A 12,551-nucleotide genomic window follows, 5' to 3' on the forward strand; every position below is an offset into this window, starting at 1 on the left:
TCTTTTAATTTGATTTTTTAATTTGTTTGTGAAAGTCTGTATTTGGCCTTCAAATAATACAAGCCAGATTTTCTAAAAGATTGTTTTTCTTTAAATATTTTCTGTGGCCTTTTTTGTCGAATTAGTATTCTTTAGACTTATACTTTTGTCACCTCTGGTGTGGATATGTAAAAGTTCATTGCGGAGGCGTCAACCAGCGAATTAGAAGATGACTCAAACAGCAACACGTTGTTTTGTTTTTTTTAAAAGTGGCAACTCAACTCCGCTCTCTGGTGGACACATCCAGCGGAAATCCTCCTAGGCATTCTTGGCTTTGCCGTCGTTTTAGCTCGTTGACTCGCTCTCGGATGTCTAACCCGCATGTTAGGATTATTTCTAAAAACCTAAAAGGAATTAAATGTGTTTAGATCCGATGCGATAACTTTGAGAAGACTCTGCGAGCCAGTGCGCCTGGTCGAGACGGTTTTAAGAAAGCAAAGTGAGGAAGGTACCAGCAGAACGGATTAGTTTGTCCGCTTTCAAGGGTTTGTATTTATTTATTATCTCTTGTTGCATGCTATTTTTCTTCAAGTAAAATGTTTAAGTGTTACTTTTCAACACTTTTTTCTCTCAGACAGAAGTCTTATTAATTGATATAATGGATAAATAAACTAGTGCGCTTTATGGACGGGTGTCCACGCATGTTCTAGTTTTGTCACATTGATTGTTCAAAGTCCGGCTAGGGGTACATTTGTGACCTGTAGCCCCTTTTCCAACCTTAAAATAATAAAGTTGACGTTTTTTTGTCGTCAAACTTAAAAAAAAAAAAAATCACATTAAGATATTGAAATTGACAGTTTGTCAAAACTAGTTTCATTTTAAATTGGCTAGAGATCAAACTTTTTATAATTACAATGTAGTCACGCTAATATGAATAAGTTTAACATAATAGTAACGTTTTGGTTAGTCACTCAACAATAGCAATATTGCGGATGAGATTTAGACAGTATTCCCCCTCTTTAAATATGCTTTACTGTTAATAGCATATTAAAGCGACCCCTGTCTTCCTTTTTTTTTTTTCATGCCCTCTGGAAAATGTTTGGACATCGCTGCCCTAAACATTCAACAGTTCCGCTGATCTCATCCTAGATGTGATAATGTGATGCAATGAGAAGCACCAGCCATATCTGACTGTGGTGGGAAAGGACTCGGTTTAGAAATATTTTAAAGAGATTTTAAGTCACCGCTTTATTTTTCAGTTTGCACACGGTACCAAAGAGGTAGGACCTCATCCATCATCTGGCCCGGATGTGCCCCCAAGTGCCACTTTGATCTGGGTTGGGCAGAAGAGCAGACCAGACTGACGGCAGGATGGGTAGCTTTTCCAGCAAGGACAGCCATGGACACACAGGTAAGTCACTGCCATGTTTTAAACTTGTGCAAAAGTTAGAGAGAAGGATACGTGAGAGCCAATCCGGAAGAGAGGCTGTTTAAAAAAAAAGAGAAGTGCATGCGGAGGCAGGAATCTTGGCAGCCTTCCTGTGCGTTGCTCAGCGAGTGGTCATTCCCCTTGGCGTCACCATGTGATCCATTCAGGCCCGGCTGTGATGAATCGGCAGAATTTCCCGGCTCAGCACAAGGGCAGCGGATTAATCATAGAGGTTTAATGCTATCCGACATCCACGCTCACTCACACACAATCCTCTGTACACCTACACACATTCATTCAGTCAATCTGCCACCCCATGTGCATGGGTGGACGAGCATATTAAGGTCTGGAATGAAGAAATAAAAAGGGAAGGGACATTTGAGGAAGGTATTAAACAATCCTCCCATTCTTTCCCAATGACTTGGTGCATAGTTGCTGCTTTCACATCATTTGAGAAGAAATCTTTTTTTCTTTTGTAATAAGCCATGAGGCTTTTTGTCAAACGAATGAAGAGGTTATGCTCGGTGCTTATCTGTATATCTTTTTGATTTGATTTGAGAATTGTTCGTTGAATTTGCGAACTCCATAAAGTCTTTCTTTTTAAGTTTTGAAATTCTTGCTTCTGTCGTCAGTGTGTCTGTTCCAAAATGATGTGGTGAGTTAATGTTGCAACATTGTCAATGTGCAATCTCTGTTCAAGAATTCCCACTGGCATGGACAGCTCATCGAATGGTGTTTTCAGTGTCAACATGCCATAGGCGTGACCACTGTAGAGTTTTTGTCCCATCATTCCTCCATGACATCATTATCCGATGATGCAGACACTCACTCGGCCTTTGTCATCTAATTTTGTTTGTTGAATTCCTCTCCACTAAAATTCTTTTCACACTCCTTCACTTAAGAGTATATATGTTTCATCTAGATGTGTTTTGTGAGAGCACGGGATTAGTGTGGAGGCGAAAGAAATTTGCAGTGGCTCGCCAAGTCAAATGAAGTAATTGATTGAGGACTCCGATGTTGGATTATCCACCACATCATGTTTTGGTTACCAGTCGCTGCCCTGCCCTTGTGATGTTGCCATTAGAGCTCTGAGCGGTGTCGAGATAACATCGCAGCAATTTATTCCAATGCTTTGAAGCTTTGTTTGGACTAACAGTTTAACTAAGTGACAGAACATTTTCCATTAACTGGTCTTTGATAACAAATTTGACACTTGTGCTAGATTTTGGAACTTTCAGACTACTGATAACTATCTTTGAAAAAAAGTTTATTTTGAATTTTCACTGGAAACAACTTGAAAAATGGCTCGAATAGTAAAATACATCTCCCTTCCCCAGAATCGAAATTAAAAAATCCTGCTTCTCTGCAACACTTATAGTACCGTATTTTCCGCACTATAAGGCGCACCTAGAAACCTCCAATTTTCTCAAAAGCCTAAAGTGCGCCTTATATATGGACCAATATTGAGCCACTACAGCGGGCGTGTCCAAAGTCTGGCCCGCGGCCCAAATGTATACATCTTATATATGGACAAAGTTTTAAAATGGGCCATTCATTGAAAGTGCGCCTTATAATCCGGTGCGCCCTATAGTGCAGAAAATACGGTACATGTTTTAAGACATGCTGCTAAATTTGTGAATGTTTCCTCCAGGAAACCAACTGGATAGTTTCCACACTCCTCCTGCTTCCCCACAAAGTGACAAACCTGGATTTGAACCTGATGCCCCACGAATAATCCACCCCATATCACCAAAATCCCCCAGCACAGTTTCATCTTCACCTCCCGCCTCGGTGGTCACATCCTCCAGCGTTAAACGATCACAGCCAAGTTCTGCCGTTCCACCACCTGAGTGGAGACCTCCTCCGCCACGGCTCAACTCAAACAGCTCCGCAAATGTTTCAGCAGTCAGTCCAGTGTCAACTAAGCCTGAAAGTACATTAGCAGTGAAAGGAAATGTTACAGGCAGAAATGGAGCTCCTTCTACTTCTACGGTCCGGATTGTGGTTGCACAAGGCAAGTGCATGCCCGTCAGCCCTCCAAAGATCCCAACCTCGACGTGTAGTTCCTCACTGCCTGTGTCCAACTCTTCTGGACCAAAATGGAAAGAAAGGGACAGCAGTGTGAGTCAAACTTTGTTGCCAGGTCCAGAGGTCAGAGACGTCCAGTCCAAAGAATTGGAAAGTCTATTGGACGAGTGTCGGACAACATTAGGGACCTCTGACAGTCAAGATGGGCCCACAAATGCCATAGGTAAGACTCGCAAAGCATTTGTGTGGCTATTACAACATTTTGTTCGATCATAGGCTCATTATTTTCTTGTAATGGGAAGGGCAAAAGGTTTCTTTGACCTTTTTATTTAGTTTGGTATTCATGTGACATTGTCCGACATTTCTCCCCCATCAGAAATGCTGAAACGTCTGCAGACAGAAGTGAAGAATTTGAAGAGTGCAATGCAGGTGAGATGATATTCAATTATATATTATTCCTGTAGAATATTAATATCATTACGGTATTTTCTATATCATATGTTATATCATATGTATTGAGTAGGGGTGTAAATCGCGGGTTTTGTCACGATACAATATCTTATCGATACAAAGAACTACGATACGATATTTGCCGGTATCTTAAAGCCTGCTGCGATTCATTCACGATATATCACGATATAGTGCTCTACGATCGATTTTTTTTTTTTTTTTTTTAATAAAAAATATAGAACAATATCCTGATTTATAACAATTCATACGCAAAATCAACAAGGTACTGCAAACTCTTTATTTAGGAAATTACAAGAGTATTGTAGTATACAAAGTGCTTATTTTAACACTGAACTTTGATGTCGTGTTTTTTCTTTAAATGTGCGGCGAGATTTGTGCTCCCTGAATATTTGATCACCGCATGGCAGGATTTACAAACTGCACGTGTCTTGTCCGTTGACTCGTTGAGTCATCTTTTCTTTGGAATCCAAAGTGCTTCCAAAGAATGACTTGAAGCCTAAAGGGGAGGGAATTTCCTCGTCTTTTTGGACACTAGCCATAGCACCAGCCCAGGAGCCGCGTACTAGTTGTCGACTCCCCTTTCACGTGCCTGCTCTGCTCACAACACAACGCCGCCGCGCACTGCTCCCGGAAAGAGGAAGCAAGCAACAATGAACTGGATTTCAAAATAAAGTCGCGTCTAATGTCCGAGGTCAAACACGGCGATATAAATCGATGTTTACGTTTAGCATCGATGCCAATAAATCGTAGAGCATTATATCGATTAATCGATGTGTATTGATGAATCGTTACACCCCTAGTATTGAGCCTTAGTTTAAAATAACAGTGTCAAACTTAAGGCCCGGGGGCCTGATACGGCCCGCCAAATCATTTTTTGTGGCCCGCAATGACAAATTTTGCATGGACTTTGTGTCATTACTAAAATTACAAATTGTCATCACTTTAAAAAAAAAAAAAATTTATTTTTATTGCCATTTGTTGTTTTAAGAAATCTGAAGTTTTTAGTAGTCTCTGATTTCAAAACATGTTTTTCATCAGTTTGTTTTGTAGCCTATCCATCGTTATGGTTGGACTGGAATGATAAACATTTCCAAAACTTTTTCTGATCTGCTTTGCATTTAAAGCAAGTAGCCAAAACGACACAGCTTTCAATTTCCCGTGACAGTTTGGTCAGTCAGTGTTTGCTCATCTTGGAAACAACACCAAAACACACCCTGTTACGTTATCAAAAGAGGCTGTGCAATTGGCTCTGCTTGCCATCCACGAAGGGAAAAGATGAACATCTCAAGGCAATTTTGTTTTTTTATCTGGCACATTTCATATACAAGGAAAACTCACCGTGCTTCACACTTTTCACAACATCGAAAAAGCATTCACAAACAAACATCGAAAGCATTCAAAGTCAAAGTAAAGGGAACAAAAGTATCCTATTAAGAATTACCAAAATGACGTAGTTTGTACATTGACAGTGACAACATAAAAGGCATTTCCACAAAGATTCCTCAGTTTACTTCGATGTTTCCCGCCGGCTCCTCTGAAGATGATGTAATCTGCAGTCATTTCCTGTTTCCAATTCTGACCACTCCCTTAGGATAGCAGCTTGAGGCTCACAGCTTCCTTCAGGTTACAGATGACACAAAGTGCCCCTCTCCTTTCTTTGCTTTTTCATTTGCATTTGCTATGCTATCTTTTATATAATATCAAAAGTCATCCATATAAAAATTTCCCCCACATGTTTAGAATAAAACACAAATAGAAACATTACCTACTCCTATGTAGAGTGTCCTTTGATAATTGTGACACACGTGTGTGTTTGCTGCTTTTCTGACGTAATAAATTGAAAAATAAATACGAAAGTCATCTTGCATCTTGGAAAAGATTGAATAGCATATACGTATGTGATGCACATTGACCCATTCCGTGCTTTAAAATCCCACCCCACTTGCTTATTCGCTCTCTTGGAAATCTCCCCTTTATTATTTATGTCTTTTTCTCTTTTCCACTTTCCCACCCCCCCGAAGAGGCTTGCAAATGTAATCCCTGCATGGGCCAGCACCGACCGCAGGGAGAGAAAGCATGGAGAGGTAGCCGTGTATTAGAAATTGAGGCAATCCAACAGTGTGTTTACATGGGCTCTTGCTTGGCCAGTAGAAGTTGCAAAGCCTGACTTTATGAACCTGCTCAGTCTGCTCTGCTGTCCTGGGAGCCTTTTTCGTGAGGAGGTGGTGGAAGGAGGAGGAGGGGGGATAGTAATGCGGAGGTGGGGGTTCACAATCGGCTTTTCAGGAGACAAAACTTGTTTTGTTTTGTTCAGTGGGGTGAGGAAGAGGAGGGGGTGAGGGTTGATGCGCTTGATCACACTGGCCATTTGTTTTTTATGTCTGTTGCACACGTGAGACGGAGCAAAAGCACAATTACAGACACGGAAATGCACCGAATGATTTCTACTTTGTGAACTGACTTCTCCCCTTATTGTGCCTCATTTTTTTCCAATTCTACAATTCTGCTTTTCCTTGTGCACAAGATATAAAAAAAAAAATTGAAGCAACCTCTTTGTCCAAGACGGGGTAAGCAGAGCTGCAGATGTGGGGGTGGTGTCGACATGAAGGGGTCACACACAGGGTCAAGCAATCGTCACTGCTTCCAGTATGGGACCACACAATCTGATTTGGTGCAGTTCTCTCGGGCAGCAGTTGTTCAACACATTTGTTCTCAGGAAGAGTTCCGCATTTATAACAATTGACTCTCAAGATTGCGAAACAAGTTTGTTATTTAATAGATTTTGCAATCGACTCACAGGTCTTTATGGGCACACTTGGATGTTTTCAAAGCTTTGTTTTAGGTTGGATGAGCTTGCGTGGGAAAATCCCATCAAACACTTTTGGGATGAACTACAGCTGTGATTGCAAAGCACACTCTGCAACACTGGTCACAACTGGCCTCACAATTTTTCTGGATCAATGGACAAACATCCCCACTCTCCAAAATCTTTACAAAGTGATGGTTGTTATAGCTGAGAAGAAAAGGCCCCAATTTCCCTTTTTGTTTTGGCACTTCTTCTAATGGGTATATTTCTCAATATTTTTTCTCCATATGGTGCAAGTATAAACAAACTCCCTTTCTGTATTTTTACTGCTGTGATATTCCACGTTGAAAAAAAATATTTTCCTGATCTTGATCTACTGAGCACTGGAAGAAATTAGAGCAAGCAGTTATTTTGTTGTTTGCTTCAAACCCTTTGTTGTTGAGTTAGCATAATGGATCTTTCATACACACATTCAAAATGTATGATCAAAAATGAAACATATTATATTAAGAGCATGTATTTGAAAAATCACCCATCCCTGAAGGATCTCATCTGATGCACCATCTGTCTGTGCTTATCCGCACCATCACTTTTCAATTGTCCTAACCAACAAAAAAAAGAAAATTCTCCATTTATGCTTGCACACTCATATTTGTTTCCCTTCTGGATATTTTTCAAAACACAGCTTTGGAATCAGTTCCAGGTGACCGCTGCTAGACCTTCCCAGCAATTCCCCCTTTGTCCTCTTTTCCCTAAACTGAAGTTTATGCTGAGGTTACAAAGGTTGTGTGGAATGAAAAAATATTTAGTTTGTCTAGACTGTGAGGAGGCAGCAGTGATGTTGAACACTTTGATGTCCATGTGCACTCAGTGGAGCTTATTTCCCCTCCTGGGTTCTTTTTGGGTGCAAAGAATATGGTTAGCTCAGATGGTATTCCATCATTTGGCGGTGCATATTACAGACATGAAAGCGTGGAGCGGGAAGCAGTTTAGATGTTTCTCCAAGTATGTGTCAAAAAAGAGAATGGCTGGGTGGTGAAGACAACTAGAGACAGATGGATTGAGAAATAACTCTTTTTGGGAATCACCAGAAATTCTAGGTGCAGGTTTGTGTGAATGTGGATCACATCTGGTCTTGCTGTGGAGCACGGGTCAGCTCTTCCGGGACTGTTTGTGTCTATGTGTTCATCCTGACAACCCACGCCCTTATCTCAGTGTGAACTGAGGAGCAGCCCTTCCTGTTTCCTTAAACAGACTTGGAGTGCTTAGATAACCAAGATGACATGAAGGCAAGATCCTTCAACCCCCAGCGTGTTTCTTTTTTTTTTTTTTTAGTTGTTATTGTAATACTTAATATAGACTGAGTCTTAATCAGGCTGTTTGACATGTTTCCTGGATGGAGGGCCAAATTCTACAAAACTGAAAAGTCAGATAAGCTGGTGGTGAGGCAGACGAATAAGGAATGTGTGTGGGGGGAGAGAAAAGAAATATGAGATGTGTGCGTACAGTATAATGGGGTCCAGCTGTGGTCCTGAGTCACTGGTCAGACTAGGGAGCGTCGACTTGGCTCCGTTATTATTTCCCCCTCCACATCTCCGGCTCTTCATCTAATTACTCACCTTTCCAACCTTTGCTCCGTCACCTAACTTCAGAACCATCCGGTAGATATTGCTTCCCAGTCCTTCTGCCGCCTCCATTAAATATGTACCTCCTCTTTTTGTATTTCTCATTTCAGCTTTGATTTTATAATGGTGACTTTTCCTTTTTTTGTCCCCATGATATCAAAAGATTTTTTTTTTCGTTTAAGAGTGCCTGAGGGGATAGCACGTTTTTTATCACACGGAAACTATTTTGGCATGATTGTTATCGAAATCAATGGGAACACCTCAAAGAGGAACATTAGCCTTTGTCGCAATTGTGTGTTAAATCTTTTTTATTATGTGGTTTGACAGACATTTTTTTCATAGTTGGTTTCGTATGTCAGAAAGATACACCTCCCCTTTTTTGCTAGTCAGGGCTTGCTGCAATGAATTCACATTGATCTTTAATAATTGCACCCAAACTATTAAGCCAACCAATAATACCAGTTATTGGTAAATTCCTCTCTCTTTGTTTTTGTACAGGGGTGTCAAACTCATTTTTTTGGCGGACCGCATTGTAGTCATAGCTTCTTTCGGAGGGCCATTATGACTGTCAACCCAAATAAATGTATGAGCACCTCATATTATATACAGTAAAAGCTACAAAACAAACTTACAAATAATTCATTTTCAAATCAGACGAGTAAAAACTGGTCAAATATTAAAAAATATATATATATTATTAAAATTGAAGACAATTTGCAATTCAAACACATGAATTTGATGCACAATTTGTCTTCGCGGGCCACATGAAATGATGTGGCGTGCCGTATCTGGCCCCCGGACCTTGAGTTTGACACCTGTCATCTAAAAGCACCTGTTTGTTCTTTTAGACTGAGCGGACAGAATGGCTGCAATTTCAAGCTGACCTTCAGGTGGCGGTGTCAGTGGCTGACCGTCTGAGAGCTGAAGCCGAAGAGGACCTGAGTGCACTCCGGACGGCTCATAAAGATGTGGAGAGGGAACTGGCTGCAGCCCTGCAGAGACAGAAGGAGGCTGACATGCAGCTTGTCACTTTGAGAAGGGAGTTGGAGGAGAGCAGGCAGAGGCTAGAGACACTGAGTCAGACTCCAGACAAAACTAATACCCAAGAAGAAGAGAAGATCCAACCTCTGAAGAACTCTGACAGCAGCGAGGGGGGACAGAGGGGGAAGGAGAGGGGGGTGTACCGGCTGGCGGGGTGTCTGAATGACACTGTGAAAAGTGCTGTCAGAGAGGACTGTGTAGCTGTTACTAAACGATACCTGAGAAATGTAACCAATGAAGAAAGGAGGAGGGAGGAGATGCGTTCTGGTGAACCGCGAAGAACAGCAACCACTGAGAGGTCAAGGTGAGACAAACAATTCATAGTCAAGTAAACACATTTACACTTTACTTCCTGGATCATGTTCGATGAAGTGTACGAAAAGGGTGACTAGTGTGGTTATTTTTGTACTATTATTAATTATTTTATTTAAATAATTCTGAGGAAAGTTAGGTCGTTAGGTCATTGCATCCATACTCTCTACTAATTCCCGTATTCAGACCTTATTGTGAGCCAAACAACATTTATGTCTAGTCTGAGCGACTGGTCTTAAAAAAGCAAATGTGTGGATGGGAATGTAATTCTGAAGCGGGTATGAAATACCACAGTGAGCTAAAAAGCCTCCCAAAAAATAAAATGATCATTATTTAGAATTATTATTCACTGCTGAAATAGGGTTCATCTGATCAGACATTTCTTCTAACGTGTCATAATACTGCAGGAGCCTGTCGAGATTACCAGCACACTCTGACTCCCCTACAATACAGAATGGAACATCCCAGTCAACTGTTTCCACAAGACCTGAATCAACAAACAAAGTGAGACTGTTTCAATGCATATCATATGTATATTTAGAGGTTTTTTTTTTTTTTAAAGTGTCATTTATATTTTTTTTGACAGAATTTAGTCCAACTTAGAGGACAAAGAAGTCTGGACCATCAAGAGAGCAAGTCAAACACTGATACAGGTGTGTGTATAGTTATTTTGTTGATATATATAGAAGTATACGTATGCATGTGTGTGTTTGTGTGTGTATTTCACGTAATAAAGTACTTTTTCATTGCAGGAAAACGTGAAGAAACTCTAAACAAGTACAATTCAACTCTCTCCGAGCTGCCGCCAACCAGGTGACTGGACTACACAAGCAACACTTGCCTCTTTTCTTGCATAAAGTAATGTAAAAAGATGCTTCTTATCTAAACTCTTATCGTGTTCAGGTCCCAGGATGGCTTCAACCTGCTGCTACGTCGCCACGGAGGCTCAAAAAGGAATTCACTGTTACGTTGGTGTCAGGGCCAAACCCAAGGCTACAAAGTAAACCTTGATTCTTGTCTTAGAATATTAGTCGATGGAGGGTTAGTCGATATTTTATTTTGTTAAATTCATGGGCTGAACTAACATTGTTGCTAATTCATTTTTTCGTACATGACATATTTTCATGTTCACTATATGAAATTAACAATATTTTTTTTTTCTAAATTGAGCATTTTGCCTTTTTCAGAGCTAACTCTTTTCAGACTTCTGATTGGCTAAAACGTCCTTGTGCTTTGGGCATATAGGCCTCCTGCCTCTCGTTTTTTTTTTTATGACTGATTAAAAAAAACATGAGACATGCACACATGAAGTTCATAAATATATCTAATCCTAGATCTTATATTTCAGGGTCATTTTTTTTCCTCCTTGCTACCATATGCTGTTGTATGCCACCTGGGCTTTAATTATTTTTATTCCCTTTTTTTTTTTATAGAATATTGACATTACCAACTTTAGCAGCAGCTGGGTGGATGGCCTCGCATTTTGTGCCGTGTACCACAGCTACCTCCCCTCACATATTCCTTATAGCAGCCTCAGTCCAGACGACAAGGTAAGCTTGGTCCTGATGGATATTATTGATGCTCTTGTTATTCATAATTTAGCTACTTCACATAAAACTTGAATAACTCACACTTTGTTCCTAGTTTGTGCCTAGTTTTCGAGTACAAGATTCATCTTTTTTTTTTTTTTTACGTAGATGGTAAACGTGAGGAAATGATACATTTTGGTTGAATCAGCTCATTAATCTGCTAAACTAAATGAACCGGTGAATCAATCAATCTCCACCCAACCCCTAACCGGTCTTAAATGTTAAATAGATGGAATTAATTTATTTTACACCCCAATGGTTCATAGATTCTCATATCATTTCTTTGCAGAGGGAGAATCTCAGTCTCGCATTCAAAACAGGAGAGACTGTCGGGATTGTCCAATCTTTGGTAAGACACTGAACCAAAATAGGCCATTGCTTACCATCCTGATTTCTTTATATGATCAATTGAACAATTCCACTTCTGTAGACACAGAGCTGCTTTGAGACTAATTACCTCTTAAAAAATCTATTTAACAGAGTGTTGAAGACATGCTGCGGGCAGGTGGTCCTGACTGGCAAATGGTCCTCAGTTATGTGGAGAGCATGTATCGTCATTTTGAAATGTGATTAATGGAGGTACTTGAAGTAATTCCTGTCTCTTTAAATTGAATTTTAATCCAAGGGCAAGCTCACTGTAACAGCAAAGACACACAAAATAAATCACATTTATAACTGGATTGATTTGGTTGCAGGAGCAGTGAACTATCCAAGTATCCAGGCCTGGATGTAAAAGTGGGCTTCATTGAAAGTGTGACGGCGTTACAGGCGGCCATATACACGTCCATCGTACTAATACTGACGCACCAAATGCCTTCTTAGACTTGTGGAAAGTGGACTTTGTACTGGCGGTTATCCTATGCCAAATATTTGCCAAACCGTCCTTGTAAACTGTTAATATGTAACTAGTGTTAATACCAAAGAATAAAATGTTGAAATGTTGTGGTTTATCTGGTTTTTACGTTTGGTGAAAACGCTTACACTTAGTAAGGGCCAAAGGTCAAGGAAGAGATGAATGGATAATGAATATTAGGATTTGCTGGGAAGGCTGGATGTCGCTCTGGCTTGATGATGGATTAGCATGGACTCTACTACCACTTTGTGGTAAATTAATGTCACTACAGCTTGGTTATACTTCCTCATGTGTGTTTGATGTTAGCCAATTTGTGATACAATTTTAGGATACAAACAAGATAAAATTTTACAACTATTTTCCTTGCATGTCAAAACAGGAATTGTAAAGTTTACTAATTACTTCGGTATTAACTTTG

At 40.2% G+C, this 12,551-nt stretch overlaps 1 protein-coding gene across 1 annotated transcript; it reads left to right on the plus strand.

Moving 5' to 3' along the window:
* Positions 1-247: 247 nt before the first annotated feature.
* On the plus strand, positions 248-12,222 carry si:ch211-195o20.7 (cytospin-A). The gene is made up of 13 exons (XM_061301081.1): positions 248-524; positions 1,239-1,390; positions 3,060-3,659; positions 3,813-3,865; positions 9,187-9,683; positions 10,099-10,195; positions 10,278-10,344; positions 10,444-10,504; positions 10,595-10,691; positions 11,125-11,241; positions 11,570-11,629; positions 11,761-11,859; positions 11,976-12,222. The coding sequence occupies exons 2-12, from the start codon at positions 1,351-1,353 to the stop codon at positions 11,848-11,850; spliced, it is 1,779 nt and encodes a 592-aa protein (XP_061157065.1). The 5' UTR covers positions 248-524; positions 1,239-1,350; the 3' UTR covers positions 11,851-11,859; positions 11,976-12,222.
* The last annotated feature ends 329 nt before the right edge of the window (positions 12,223-12,551 follow it).

The sequence above is a fragment of the Syngnathus typhle genome, linkage group LG16, assembly GCF_033458585.1.
Source record: "Syngnathus typhle isolate RoL2023-S1 ecotype Sweden linkage group LG16, RoL_Styp_1.0, whole genome shotgun sequence".
Classification (NCBI taxonomy): domain Eukaryota; kingdom Metazoa; phylum Chordata; class Actinopteri; order Syngnathiformes; family Syngnathidae; genus Syngnathus; species Syngnathus typhle.